Source organism: Solanum lycopersicum, chromosome 11 (genome assembly GCF_036512215.1).
Source record: "Solanum lycopersicum chromosome 11, SLM_r2.1".
Classification (NCBI taxonomy): Eukaryota; Viridiplantae; Streptophyta; class Magnoliopsida; order Solanales; family Solanaceae; genus Solanum; species Solanum lycopersicum.
Genome location: NC_090810.1, coordinates 50234464 through 50251024, shown reverse-complemented (window position 1 = coordinate 50251024; position 16561 = coordinate 50234464). Strand labels below are relative to the sequence as shown.

The following is a 16561-nucleotide window of genomic DNA, read 5'->3' as shown; positions in this document are numbered from 1 at the left end:
TTCAAGATCACATAAACTTCAAACAAGTGAAGAGTAAGTCTGTCATACCGGCCACAAGTCTTGATAAGTTTCTAGCAGAACAACGGCTACAGATTGAACATGATATTAATGATTTACCAAACTGCAAGTAGGTACAGAGGAAGTCGGTCATACCAGCTACTAGTCTTGAACAGTTTCCAAAAAAAATCGATATAAGACGATGAAATAAAAAAAACAAATAACCACACAGTAGCTGATGATCTTGTGGATCAAGAAGAAATCAACAGGGATGAGTGTGCAATAGACGAGGAAATTGGCATTGATTGTGGTACTGAATGTATGTCTGACGCGTTATAAGATTTATTACTTATATAAAAGGCATTTCTTATTTACTTACTGTTACATAAATCAAGAAATATTGGAGGCAAAAAAACTCCGAGGAAAAACAATATGTAAAGATATTCACGCATGAAATTTGGAAGAAAGAAAGGAGGTGACGTTTGATAAAGGGCAAGCAGTGGGACCAACCAGTAAGATAGTTTCCGAATTCACCAACTTTATAGGAACAATTTCAAGGAATCCTAGGTTCATCAACTTGATGTACACTAGTTGGCATGCGGTGCCAGAAGATACTAAAAAGCGCATGTGGGAATATATCAATGTAAGAACAATTAATTTTTAAATTGCATATTTATTGTTTGTTTTTATAGATTGAAGCTAACTATATTTTATTTTACATATTCCAAATTCATAATTCCAATAGAAAGAAAAGCGTGGGTGATGACTGGATTTCGTGATGTTTGGAAGCGATACAAGCAAAAAATTAAAGAGAGATTTTTTGATAAAAATAGTACCATTGAGGACATGCTAGCAAAACGTCCTAGTGACATTGTAGAAGATGAATTCTGTCAATTGACCGAGTATTCGAAAGACCCAACTGTTCAAGTAAGGCTAAAATAGTACATTTCTATTGTTCAACTTATTTTTAATTATATCGATTCTATTTTTGTTTTATTTATTAATTCAAACATCTCTTTTTATATAATTATAGGCCATGTGTGAGATGAATTCTCAAAACAGAAAAAAGCAAAAATGGAGGCATCGAATGGGAGCTATTAGTTTTGCAAGAGTACGCGTGGCATTGGTAATACTTAGCATCTTCGGCCATATACATTTAATCCATTTGTATTCCTCCAATAGATTAATACATTTTTAAATATATTTTTATATAATTTGTAGCGTGAAACCAAAGAAAACAATGAGGAACCATCAAAGTCTGAAATGTTTATTGCAACTCGTATAAAAACGAGAAAGGAACTTCAGGCCGATACGCAAATTGCAATAGTAAATTTTTTAAAGTGTATTCATGATGAATTTAATTCAGGTTTAAAAATTTTACATTGTTTGGAGGGTGATAATTTATTTTAATAAGCTTGAAGGGATGTCAATTGAAGTTAACTTAATGAACCATAAACTCATTTAAGCTAGAGAGAAATTAGAAGTTCTTGCATATAATATGAATGTCAATTTTATTCAATAGGCTGAACTTCAGAATCGCCAAAATTCCGGGAAAATTGCAGATGATGCTTTTACGACAGTGTTTGGTAAGGAGCAGCCTGGTCGACTTAGGTGTTATGGTAGATCAGTGACAGCAAGTTCTTTGAAGAAAAATGAGGAAGATAGAAAGCTAAAACAAAAACATGCTAATAAATTCACTTCTATGAAAGAAGAAATGAATGAAATGAGAGAAGAAATGTGACATTTTTTTAGTCAATTGCTTCAAAACAACCCTGGATTGAATATTCGAGGTATGCAAGGGGGTGTTGTATCTAACATTGCTTCACCTATTGATGCGGGTAGTGCACAAGCTGTAAAAGTCCAAAATCCTCTACAATCTTCCGGGTCAACTCATGATCCGATTCTTCAATAGGTATTTAGTACTTTTTCAAATTAGTCCTCTTTGTTTCTCAGAAAGTCTTCTTGTTTGTAATTTGCTTATTTATTGACTTCATGTTTTAATCATTCAAAGTAGCTTGAAATATGTTCTAGTCTGACAGGGATCCTCCAATGATGTGAAATTCGCGTCGAAGTAGAAAAAGAGGTCTTTCCAGGTTGTAGAGGTATTTGATTAGTTGATTGCTATCAAGTTATATCCCAGTGAATTAGGTTCCTCTCTGGATACTTGGAATAAGTGAATTAACTTGCATATATGAAGATCTCAATTTAAATTTTGTTACTTTTTGCCTCGCTCTGATGAGTATGAAGTAACTATAAACTTGTTACATATTCTCGATATGGTTTTGAATATTATTGAATGGTGGTGAAGCACTCTAAATACGCCTGAGTTTTCTTTCTTTAGTTATTGTTAGTGGATTTGGTTTGAATTGAGCTAAGGTTTTGTTAGTGGCTTTGGTTTGAATTGAGCTAAGCAAAACCTTAGCTCAATTTAAACCAAATACATTAACAACAACTAAAGAGAGACAAGTCCAGATTGTAGATTACAGCAGCAGCAAAAATTAAAGAAAATTAGATTAGTTGAACTCATTTGGCATTCTAGACACCTAAGGGAAGGTCATCTACTTTGAACATCAATAGACAAGTAGGCATCTACTTTGTACATCAAAAGATGCAATCTAATTTTCTATAACTGCAGGATTTCTTGCCTCTCTATATTGTTGCAATCTGAACTTCTTACCTCTTCTATATAACTGCCAGTATCTTATTTGTGTAAGGAAATGGAGGTGATCAAATTTGAAGTGGATGATGAAGAGTTTTGAACTATTGTAAAAGTTTGAATACATATTTGATTTATTGTGTACACATTTAGAATATTGATGTACAAGTATGGTTATGTACACAACACATACTATCTTTTGAAGTACTTTATGGGAAATCTATAAATTTAAATTACTTATTAGCACTAGAGATTATTTATTGCAATATAATATTTGAGTATTTTAATTAGAAATTGTGGCATAGGACTGTAAATTGTGTATGCACTTGAGCGAGGACAACACTTCAAAGTGTTGTCATACATTAGATAGAAAAGGCAACACTTGATAAGAGTGGGCAATATGGTAGCAAAGGCCACGCTTCAAAGTGTAGCTGATAAGGCAACACTTATAAACTTAGTAGCAAAAGCGTGGCTTTTTTTCTTTTAGGCTACGCTTGAAAGTGTAGCTGATAAGGCAACAGTTTTAAGCATAGCTATAAAGTGTGGCCTTTTTGAATTTGAGGCTACGCTTAAAAGTGTTGCTCATATGGCAACACTTCTAAGATAGGTAAAAAGTGTGGCCTTTTTCCTTTTGGCTATGCTTTTAAGTGTAGCTGATAAGGCTACGCTTGTAAAGAGTCGCCTAAACTCTAAGGTTTCGCTGGTTTCGGCCACACCTGGAAAAGTGTGGCTTAAAGTCAAAAAGTGTGGCTTTTTACCAAAGGCCAAACTTTTTCATAGTTTAGGCCACACTTCTCTAGGCTGGTTGGAGACATAAAATGTTGTAGTGAGGATAGATAAGAGTTCAATAATGGGAGGCCTAAGACATAAAGAATTAGTCTAAAAAAAGAAATAATGTGAATTGTTCTTTTTTTTCTAACAGAAGTAGAAAGGACCTTCTTCCAGATGTACTAGTGCACCTTTACCAAGGAACAAAATGTGTGCACAATATTTAGGATTATCAAAACATTAGGTCTAGACCTACTTATTTTTAAGAAAGTATGGCATACAGGAGTGCTAAGACTTCTGCATGTTCCAAGTGTGGTTGTACACTCAAGGGTGTCTCGTGATTTTTTCGCTGATTGCTTCAACTGTTACTAGAACGGTCATTTTAGAATAGGTTGTCCTAAGAACACACATAATAATGGTAAAATGAGAAATATAGCCCAATCTTTTGTAGTTGCTTCACCAGATAAGAGTTGCAACAGTTGTATATGTTTAAGGCTTAAGTTTTCGTTTTGGCTAAGTTATTACCGTTTTAGTTATTTCATGAGTTATAACTCTTGTGTTTAAGTCTTTAATGTCTAAGTAAGTAAGGGCAAGGGTCCGCTTGAGGGCAGTAATATTCTTCGAGTGTCAATCCTGCCCATGATGTAGGCTCCGGGTATGACATGTAGCTCCAACAAGGGTATATAACTACTCGTGCAAGATCTAAGTCTAATTGCATGATCACTCTTACCGTACTATATATGTTCAAGAATAAATCTAAGTTAGAAAATTCTAACCATATTATGATCATACTAATCTAAATCACGCACTCATGATCTATAAATGTTGACACTATCATTGCAACAATCCTGTTTCTTCTTACCACCTCATTCAACAGGCCTCAAGTTAAAATCAAGAATTCAATAGTCGCATAATTCAATCAGCCACTTACATTGAACACCAAATTAAAGCTTATTACAATACCCATTTCATGGGATTCTATGTAACAAACTCCTCTCTAACTTTCAAACTTCGTATCATCTCTATTTACTGAAATTCCATGCATTAAGACTAGTAAACAAACTAATTACTCCCATTTAACTATTACTCATCATAAAATCTCGTTTCTTTCTTCCTCTACATGTTTAACTTTAGATGGAATAAGATTATAACCACTACCTTAATAAGAAACATCAAACCTCTCCTATATATCATCACACATATACTAACAACAACATCACTCTCAAAACTAAAAAGGGTTACTAAAATATCTTAAGGAGAATGATCATAAGCATGATTCATTAGAGAAATATGATATAGGAATATGCATGACATAAAATTTTGTTTCTATTCATTGTGTAAGTTATGAATTTGAGAGACTGGCCATACTATGAGACATGATTGCTTATATAAATAGGTTCGTATCATGAAGCTGATATCATTACTTTATGGAGTAAGATTTAGATCAATGAGATAAAGGATTTACCCCTTATTTTGGGAGTTGAGCATAGATGTGAATTTGTTTGAAGTGTATTATTGGAAGATATCATTGACACAATTCTAGTGTTCGAAACATCAACATGATGGTGTAATAACTGAAATTTGAGGAATATGCTAGAGTATTAATGGAAAGACAAAACACTATTACTCTTCTGAACACATCACTATTAGATTCTAATTACTTGACTTGGTTTCTCGTCTTATGATCTCTCCCTTAGGTCTGAAGATAATACTTTAAAACTATGAATCTATTCCCTTTTTTTCGAAACTAGTTTATATTTGATCTACTCTATTATTCGGGAAAATGCTAGTCTCATGTCTATAGAACAGTCATGTTCAAGTACTAAAATTCCTTCTAGGACTTCTTTATGAAAAGTCGTTTCTCTTAACGTCTTATGCTCATATACAAGTCATTTAATAATTGTTGCCCATATTGACTTATAAATCCATCCAATCTTATAGTAGGACTTCTCCTTCTTGGCCAAGTAATATCGTCCTTCCAAGTTCATATATACCTAATTGTAGGAAACTTGAACATTATTTAATAGTCTCATCGTTGAGTATATATGATCTGTCTTACCTTACTCTTAAAAGTAATAAATAACTCTTACACCAGACTACTCCATATGGATAATTCTTATATACTATCTAAGTGGTAATAGAACATTGTAAATTTAATTAAAACTCGTTAAACTACATACGTACTTGAGTGTACCTCTTAATCCTCTTGATTATATGATGACTTAGCCACACTTTATTTCTATCAAAAAAGGGTCATAATACCACACTTATACCACTCAAATCTACCACATGATATCTCAAAACTAATGTCATCGCCCTCGTGTTGCCATCCCTTTTTTAATCATGAAACTCGCCTCAATTTGAAGCTGAGTGACTAGAAATAAACATGGACAACCACCATTTCTCATATAATACACTAACTCACAACTAGTAAATAAAATCAATAAAACACTAGTCTTTTAAAGTCTCAAAAAATTAATAGTGGATTCTTACCTAATAGTCTATCTAATTACAAACTATCAACATATTTATATAATATTGACCAACTCATTATAAATCATTTTACTAATTAGTTCTATAACCTTCTTAATATCATGGGCTCTCCCTTCAAAAATCATAAGCCTAACTTGGATCTAACACCTTATGAATACTCTACTCTTCTATGAAACACTTAATTTTATCATCACCAACATAAATAAATATTAATATAAAGTCACTTTTTGTTAACATATATTCTAATTCATCCTAACCAACAATTATTCCCATCTCTTAAGTAGCTACATGTCCAAATGCATAATTTTAACTATGCGCACTTCTACTATTACTCTCACATACCATCACAAATCATACTATCTATCGAGCAATAATGCTACTCAAGTAATTTAAAACATACTTCCTTCTTAAAGGGTATAACCTTAAATAAAGTTTGAAGAAGATCATACAACGTCTCTTTTTTGCTCAAAAGCATTATTCATATGAATAACCACACATTCTTTCAAATCAATACACTTAATGTACATTGATAGGATTCTCTCAACCCCCCTCTAAAATCTGTTAACCTTCTAAAGACCTTATTTGTTAGTAACTCTTCAATAAGTATCTTGAAATTGCTATTTTCAATCACCTAGAGTATAAGGGCCAGTCGAACGGATTTGAAAAGTGCACGAGTCTAAAAAAAGTCTTAGAGAACAACTCTATGGCACAATCTGAATTACGAACTTTTTACACAAATACCATGTTCATCACTACTTGAGCCTACACACTGAACGTGATCGACACTTGAGAACGATTATTGGTCCCATAGCGAACCCTAATCATCAAAACTAAAGAGTTACTTAAAAACAATTTATTAAATTATAAAAAAAATTGAGTATTAATTAAAATAAAATATCTGATACATAATATTGCAAAGATGACAGAGACTGTCTATCTATGAAGCCTTGAGTATATTAAGATACATGTGGGTAAAAGACCCATGACACCATAAAGCATTACCGCTAACAAATCATAAACTAGAGCCTTCGAATCTAGGAGGCCTCACCAAAAGCTGATAAGCGGATGTTGTGATGTTAATGATCCTATGTTTGTCACTGTGCACCATTAAATGATGCAGGTCGAATGACAATAGTACATTAAATATACAATTATGTACTAGGGATGAATAACAGAAATAACTCAATTGAAAGGCGGAATAACTCAACTGATCGACACTGTAATCATTAGATAATAACTTAATCTCTTATTGTAGGAACGCGATAATAATAAACTAAGTTGAATGTATTTATAAAAATAAAGGATAATGCATAAGTACCCACTCAACCTATGTCTGAAATCTAAGAGATACACTTATACTATACTATGGTCATATTACCCCTTAAATTTATTTTATGAATAATATTCTATCCCTTTTTGGCCTATGTGGCACTAGTTTGAAAAAAAATGTGAACACATGCTGGGCCCATAAGATGGTGCCACATAGGCCGAACAGGGGTACAAAATTATCTATCAAATAAGTTCAGGGGGTAATAGGACCTTAGTATAGTATAAGTATGTCTATGGGATTTCGGGCATAGGTTGAGAGGGTACTTGTGCATTATCCCTAAAAATAACTTTACTTTAATTTTTTGGGGGAATTTCTCTAACCGACAACCATCACTATGAGCCTTGTGATGAGACAGTGTCCTACCCACGTTGCTAGAGCCTCCCAATACCTTGATGGAGTATAGAACACAATTGAACAGATGGATCCACTAAAAATCCTTCTAGGGGGAGGTGAGGAGTTGTTCATCTTGCGTATGATCCTTTCTACCCTGGCTACATAGCTTAATTAAAACCTAGATTAACTATATACGATATCGGCTACACTTCTCAATTCTCTTGATAATATAATGACTTATCTAAATATTAGTTATATCTAATAAGGTTCATAATACTTCACTTGTAAAATTCACATTTATCAAAAAGTAACACTTTCATTCCTCAATGACTGTATGTCCAATCTACCAGATCAAAAACTCAAAATTAACATCATTGCTCTCGTGATCCCGTCATTTTTTTTGTATCATGACACTCACCTCATGTTCAAGCTTCGTGTCTAGTACAAAACATGGAAAACAACCATTCCTCATATATTTCACTTACTCGCAACTAGTAAATAAAACAATCAATAAAACACTAGACTCGTAAAACCTTACGACAAAATAGAGGATTCTCTTTCACAATCTTTCTAATTACAACCTATAAACATATTCTCTTTCACAACCTACATACTATTGGCCAACTTGTTATACGTCATTTCCTAATTGATTTTGTAACCTTCTTAATATCAAGGGCTCTCCCTTGAAAAATCAAAATCCTAACTTGAATCTATTACGTCATGAATACTCGGGTTTTCTATTCAATACTTATATTTTATCTATCACTAACATAATGAAACAACTATGTAAACTCACTTCTTGTTAACGTATACTCTAATTTATCCTAACCAACAACTACTCTTATCATGATGTACACAAAATATTACTACTCCTTAGCATAAACATAAGAGAAAAACTCCTCATTTATAACTTACAAGATACAGGTTACAACTTACATACTCTACTCAATACCTATCTCCATCTCATAAGTTACTACACTTCCAAATGCATAAAATTATAACTATGGGCAGTTCTACAATAATTAGCTTATACTATTGCAAATCGCACTATCTATACGACAAATGACTATTCATGCTCTTTAAAACATACATTCCTCTTAAAGGATATAACCTAAAAAAAGGTTTGGGGAAGAGAATCTAAGACCACATCTTGTTTGTCTCAATCGCATGATTCATATGAATAAGAGTGATTTTTTTCAAATAAATATCATCATGCACAAAGATAGGCTTCTATCAATCCCCTCTACAATCTCTTGTCCTTCTCTCAATTTAAAATAATTAATAGTTCATACAATTTACTCCAACTTTTCCCCTATAAAATAGTAAATATAAATAATTTAAATGTATTGGAAATTTTATTACATTTTAATTTAGTAAAGGATTGAAATTATAATTTAACGTTGCATTTTGGGGCTAGGCTCTTTAGTCGATCCATCTTTTCAGTTGTGGCTCTGGCAACGTGAGTAAGACATTGTCTCATCACAAGGCTCATAGTGATGGTTGTCGGTTAGAAACTCCCCAATAAATTAAAATAAAGTGTATTTTTATATATATACATTTCAGTTCAGTTTACTATTATTGCATTCCTACAATAAAAGCATAAATGATTTTCATAATGATTTATACTATTGATCAGTTCAATTTTTCAGACTTTCAGTTCAGCTATTTGTGTAATTAATCCCTTAATTAATTGTACATTTAATGAACTATTGTCATTCGACTTGTATCATTTAACGGTTAGAATTTAGGAACTTAGGATCATCAACAAGAGACTCAATGAGATCACATCATCCGCTTATCAATTTTTGGTGTGGCCTCCTTTCTTTCGAAGGACTCTAGTTTATGATTTGATGTATGTAATGATCCAATGGGGACATACTTAACACCCCAAAAATTTACTTTTCACATCCAAATCATTTGTCTTAAGTATATGAGCTTGAACCGGGTGATGTACTACATGTTAATGTATCTTTAGGTTCTTACCTAGTGTATAGAGGCTATCAAAAGTGATTTGGAGTCACAAAGGACCTTTTAACACTAAGTCAAGTTCAAAGTCTTTCTACCGGATTTGTTTTTTTCATTAGCTTTGCAAGGTTTAACTTCAATCGATAATATCTATTATAGTACACTCTATTAAAAGTAACTACCCACGCGTTGCCCGGAAATTATTCAAAATACTTAATTATTTGAACACATTACATCATATCATTTTTTATGAATATAAATATTATATAATTGTAAGATATTTATTTACTTTGTAAAAATAATTGTTTTCTTTTTTATATTTTAACTATTCTGATTTATATTTTGATTTTTGTTGGACATTAGTTATTGATTGGCTGATTTATTTTAAGTAACTGTGAGTGTAAATCCGTGGAACCAAACCATTTCTTTTTTTGGAAGAATGTGATTTCAACGTGCTTTTTTAAGTATTAATTATTTTTCTTACCAATTATACTAAATATCAAATTTTATTAGTTTTTTGAGAAAGCAGAAAGTAAATGATGTAGGAAGTTAGTATGAATATTAGGAATTTTTGGTTAAATATATTTCATTACTTTTAATGAGCAGTTTAATATAGGGCAGTTAACCACCTTTTAAAAAGTTCAATTTGAATTGGAAATTAACAAAATTAAAAACTAATATTAATATTAATATGGTTACATATGAATATATACTATTCATATTTATAATTTAAAATGTTGAAGTTTTATTGACTTAATTTTTTTGTTTTTATAGTTGCTATTAAAAAGGGGTAAAAGAATCTTGATTTACTATTTTGTATTTGTTAAGAAACTATATGAAATTAGAAAACAAATAAAGTAGAGAGAAGAGAATAGATTTTTTATTTATCTTGAATTATATTCATGATTCATTGATCTTTCACAAATCTTATTTACAATGAAGGAAAACCCTTTATTTATAGGGTACATCTTAGTTGGTCTCCGAGTAGGATTCCTAATCATATCCTAGAAGAACTTCACATAATTAGACATTCACTATAATACAAATTCTTTATAACACTCCCCCTTTAATGTCGGTAGATTGTGTGACTCGTTATAACCTTACTCTATAAAACCCAGTAGGAAAAGATCTAGTGAAGGAAAAAGAGTACACATATGTAACAATACGCATTATGAATGCCTCATTAAAAATCATACAAGGAAAACTCAGTGGGACAAAACATTGTAAGGAAAAAATAGTACATTGCGTATTAACTCCCCCTAATGACAACATCAATTCAGAGACTAGAATCTTCGTTTTCCAAGTTTGTGCACCATCTTCTTAAAAGTTGTAGTTGGTAGAGACTTGGTGAATAAATCAACAATAATATTACTTAAACATACCTTTTGCATGTTGATATCACCATTCTTGCGAGCTTATGAGTGTAAAAAAACTTTGACGAAATATGTTTTCTTCTATCTGCTTTCATAAATCTTCCCTTCAGGGTCAAAGATTTCTGCAAGTTCATTGCTTCAACTTCTTTAAGCAAATAATCTATTGCCAAGAGTTTCAATTCTAGTCATCAACTTTCATAATAATACTTGTATATGTTCTATGCATTTTCATTCTATTTAATTCTTATGAGTATGATAAACAAGTTTTCCAAAAACTTGTATATGTTTTAGATTTTGAACCCATTGGATATTTTCATATCAATTTTGTCAAGTAACAACATTTAATATTAGATGTATGACATCTTCTAGTGCCTAGATAACAAGTCAAATAAGCTTTACGTTTTATCAATATGCATTTTCCACTTTTCAATTGATAATTATTTCTACACAAGCATTTCTTTAATAGATGTAAAAATACATATCATCATAATATTTTACAATATTGGCGCTATTGTATCAATGATATTGTCAAAGATATACCATTTCGTATTGATTCACAATACGATATAATTTATTGAGATCTAATCATTTCATTATTTTTAGGTAGCTATCCCTCTCATGAGGTTTCATAAAGTGTTATGTAGTAAGCTCCCCAAGAGCACATTATCTTCTTACTAAGATCATTTTGATTCTATGATCCTCTCCCTTTTTAAACATTATATTATTTATAATTGATTAGTTTATCATGCTTCATGCATATCATAGACTGTTTCTTTAAGGGACATTCAATGGGAGTATTTACAACTTTTGTGTTGCTTCTAATCTCTCCCTTATGTTAGACAAACTAACATATATCTCAATCTTTGGAGAATCTATCATTGTGCATCAATGTATATGAATTGATTATATACCACATATCAAAATAATCAGATGAAAGATATTTGATCCCATATAATAGTAAATCAAAAATTTATTAAAGCAAAAGGCACATGATGTAGTACACTTTGAGTTTACGAGTACTAATAATTTATTAGTTGGCATGAATAATTCGGTCATCCCAAAGATGTGCATACTGAGTAATGAACATAAATCTAGAACATTTTTTAAGAATTCTTTACATTACTTGTTCTCGTGATAAGATTGATTGGATTAACAAGAGTTGGGACTAAATCCCTAAATTCTGAAAAGTATAAAAGATGAATATGGTCCCGTTCACCCATCATGTGATATAATAAAAAGATGCATCTATAAGATAATCACATGTGCGTTTGTTGTCAACATGTTGTTTGACATTCACAAAATTATTGGTGCAAAATAATTGAGCTAAGAGCACAATTTCAGAATTTGAAATCAAGACAATTTATCTTATAATATTCATAAATACTCAAGATGATGTGACACTAAATGTCTCAAATAGTAAAATCATTCTTTATTAAAATAAAGCTTCATATGTGGATATGGAATATGATATTGCATCAAAAGTAATTGTGCGCATCAGACCGATCGTGATCCCATCATTGGATGAACTAATCTATAGAAAATTGTGCATGTCCCATATTATTTTTGCCAATATTTTTGCAAACATCAAGTTGAGAGATATTAATAGGAACAAATGAGACCATATTGAAGAAACATTTATTAGGACCATTAAATGTCTAAACAATCCACTGGGTTGATGACTAGGTCCACAAATATTTGTATATGTTCCTATAACGCAGAGAATTTAATCTCAACTTTCGTTTGTAATGGTTTCACAATTAGCTTGTCTTGCTAACAATCATTACAAGAAAACTAACCATTTCAAAGAATTTTTAGGTTCTTAAAGGGTTGTCCATTTTAATTTTCCATAATTCGTCTAAACATTATAGATTAATGATGTCTCAGACAATCATGTCAAATTAAGAAAGTATTGAAATAAAAAACTTCTTATTTATCAAAGAATATGCCTCAATTGAACTAATTCTTGTCCAATACAAGCTTGAAAATAAAGCATGAAATTTTCTATAATACATGTGTTTTTAGAGACGTTCTTGGTGATTCCATATCGTAACCAAAGCTCACAATCTTTCTCATGCCTGGCATGGTGACTTACACCTCATTCCCTTAGATAATGGATCTATATTTTTAGCATTTATCAAAATTTCTCATTCTTCATGAATGAAACACAAATATGTGAGCATATCAAATAATGATAGCTTTCGTACCTCATTCCATATTTATGTGCATTATTCAATCACTTGTCTTCTTTCAAACATATTATGCACTAGAACCACATTCACTTTACGTAATGGAGCAAATTCAGTAAATTTCATGACTTATCATAAAAAACACATTAGTTTTTCTTTAGTCATTATTATATCATCAATATGGTGAATTGAGACGCACATTCAATTTCTTATCCATATAAAAGTGTCTTAGGTCATAAATCGATGGATCTTGAACCCAATATCTTATCATCATGGTGCATCAGGACTTTAACTCAATGTCTTACACTCTTTTTGTGATTGGACATAAATCCATCGTCTTATTCTTTTGGTGAGATTAAACTTAAATCTATCGTCTTACCCATAATGAGACTCAACCTCAAGCCTTCAAAATAATTATAAATTTATCACTTTTGATGATCATTAATATGATCGTACATTATAATTACACACAAAATTGAGATTATTGATTTATTATAATCAATATTAGTAGTTAATAAATATTGCTTAATAGATCACATACCTCATATAAAGGTTGAAAACATACCTTTCACTAAATTTTGCTTATTTAATTATTAAAATAAATTAAGGAATTCTCTTCTCAGTCGATTAAAATTAAATGTATAGAAAGTCGACAAGTCTCTTTAATACTTACATTAGATGGTACCCCCTGATCTGTTACATAAATAATTATAACATAAAGATAAATCAAACCTTAAAGATATAAGAACATTATTGTATAACTTATGCAAGATCCCTTTTGCACTTTTTCCGTCTTCTTCATCATTCTTTAAGAATAGAACAATCGTGCTGATAACGTATTATGAAATTATATGAAATTAGAAAATGAATAAAGTAGAGAGAAGTGAAAAGATTTCTTATTCATCTTTAAGTATATGCATGATTCATTGATCTTTCACAAATCTTATTTATAATGAAGAAAAATCCTTTACTTATAGGAAAAACCTTTCTTGGTCCCCAAGTAGGATTCCTAACCATAACATACAAGAACTCCACATAATTAGACACTCACTATAATACAAATTGTTTATAACAGTATTAACGATATTTGGTATGTTTTTAAATAAATACTAATTTATATCTTTTTTATTTATAAATTTACGTAATTGTCTACTTTATAGAAATAACTGTCTATTTTAATTTTTATATTTGGAAATGCATTCTAATGTACTTTTTTTTTGCTGGACACCAATTACTCATTTTCATATAAATTCAAAATTAGAAAGGATAATTTTAAAAGAATTAATTAATTTCTAGAAAATTGAAAGAACTTAATTAAAATCGAATAAAAAAACTATATGATACTTCCTAATCATCTTGAAATCTAATGAGTTTATCAAATTGTTCATTGTCACGATCCAAATCCGGGCCGCGACTGGCACCCACACTTACCCTCCTATGTGAGCGAACTAACCAATCTAAACCTTAACATTTCAAGGTAATATCAACATAAAGTAATGCGGAAGACTTAAACTCATTAATAAAATCAATAACTATTATTATTCCCAAAATCTGGAAGTCATCATCACAAGAACATCTATAATCAAATTACTAAACTAAGAGTATTCTAAGAAGCTAAAAATACATAAGAAGCTAGTCCATGCCGGAAGTTCAAGGCATCAAGACTTGAAGAAGAAGATCCAGTCCAAGCTAGAAGCATTAGCTCACCCTGAATTTCCGATGTAGTAGGACTGGGTTGAGTTACTGTTGAGTCGAAGATGACGGCATGTTTGCTGCACTCCACAAATAAACAAGAAGAAAACAATAAAAGTAGGGGTCAGTACAAAACATGGGTACTGAGTAGATATCATCGGCCAACTCAAAATAGAAAACAGTATGTATTAAGCAATATCATAAAATCAACTAATATCCTTAGCATGCAGCATTTACAGTTACCATAACCCTTGGTTACAACACCACGCACATCAATGAGGACTCACACCTCCTCATCATACTCATTTGGGAATTTAGTTCATTAGATTGGATATATTAAAATATTTCAAGATTCATTATCTTTATTCCCCTCGTGTCGGTACGTGACACTCCGCTCCTCAATATACTATCCTGGTGTCGGAACGTGACACTCCGACCCTCATTCTATCCTGGTACCAGAACGTGGCACCCGATCCATATTCTATCCTGGTGTTGGAACGTGACACTCCGATCCTCATATACTATCCTGGTACCAGAACGTGGCACCCGATCCATATTCTATCCTGGTGTCGGAACGTGACACCGGATCCATATTCTATCCTGGTACCGGAACATGGCACCCGATCCATATTCTATCCTGGTGTCGGAACGTGACACCCGATCCATATTCTATCCTGGTACCGGAACGTGGCACCCGATCCATATTCTATCCTAGTGTCGGAACATGACACCCGATCCATATTCTATCCTGGTACCGGAACGTGGCATCCGATCCCCTAATCTCACTACTTTTGTTCATCAAGCCTTCTTTTATACCAAGGCATCATCATTAACAAAGTAGATTAGGGTTTCTTTTCAAGATTTGGGATTCAATAGCTTTATCATGCTTATTTATTCATAATTACATAATCACATCATTCATGCCAGCATACAATTAAGCATATAGAAGGGTTTACAATACTACTAACACATATCATTCACTATTAAGAGTTTACTACGAATAGCATGAAAACCATAACCTACCTCCACCGAAGAATTGAAATCAAGCAAGTTAATCCTCAAAGCTTGGTGCATTCCTCTTCTCTCGATCGTTTCTCTCTCTCCCTTCTTGTTGTTTCTATTTTCTTATTCAAACCCTCTTTCTTTTACCCTAACTAGTATATAATTAAGAATAAAAGATGGAAATAATACCCCACTAATTAACTTAAGGTTACCTCTTTTAACCCCCAAGAATTTGAGTTATTAATATAAACCTACGAACTTTATAATTAAGGCAAGAATAGTCAAAAACGTCCCTTAAAACTTAACCAGAAATCCGACTCCAACTGGGATTACGCAAGCTGTGACGGGCCGTCGCGCCTGCGACGGTCCGTCCTGCTGTCCGTCGCATAGTTCAGAAACTTGATTTTTGGGTGAATGGCCTGTGACGGTCCGTCACACCTGTGACGGTCCGTCACACCTGTGACGGTCCGTCCTGCCACTCCGTTACGAAGTTCAGAGAGCTGATTTTCAGTACCCAATTTCAGATTTTCTAAGTGTTTTGAAACGAGACCCTGCGACGGTCCGTCGTGCCCATGATGGTCCGTCGTTTGGTTCGTCGCCTCAGCCTGTTTTTCCAGAAATAAAATCTGTTGCTCAAAACGACTAAACAGGTCATTACAATAGATACCAATTTACCCATCGTTTGTCCCCGAACGATCACAAGAAGGAAAACAAGGGCGAAAAGGAGTACCTGAATATGTAAACAGATGTGAGTATTTTTCTCGCA

General features: G+C 32.2%; 1 protein-coding gene across 1 annotated transcript; it reads left to right on the top strand.

The window, feature by feature from the left end:
- The first annotated feature begins 759 nt into the window (after positions 1 to 759).
- LOC138339458 (uncharacterized) lies at positions 760 to 1738 on the top strand. The gene is made up of 4 exons (XM_069291056.1): positions 760 to 924; positions 1031 to 1123; positions 1219 to 1323; positions 1520 to 1738. Exons 1-4 carry the CDS (start codon positions 760 to 762, stop codon positions 1736 to 1738), a joined length of 582 nt encoding a protein of 193 aa, XP_069147157.1.
- Positions 1739 to 16561: the final 14823 nt, after the last annotated feature.

What these genes read in the sequence shown, in the direction of transcription:
- LOC138339458 (XM_069291056.1), top strand. Translation starts at nt 760, where the DNA reads ATGACTGGATTTCGTGATGTTTGGAAGCGATACAAGCAAAAAATTAAA. An exon ending in CGAAAGACCCAACTGTTCAA is followed by an intron (nt 925 to 1,030) that starts GTAAGGCTAAAA and finishes ATATAATTATAG; the next exon opens with GCCATGTGTGAGATGAATTC. An exon ending in CCGATACGCAAATTGCAATA is followed by an intron (nt 1,324 to 1,519) that starts GTAAATTTTTTA and finishes TTTATTCAATAG; the next exon opens with GCTGAACTTCAGAATCGCCA.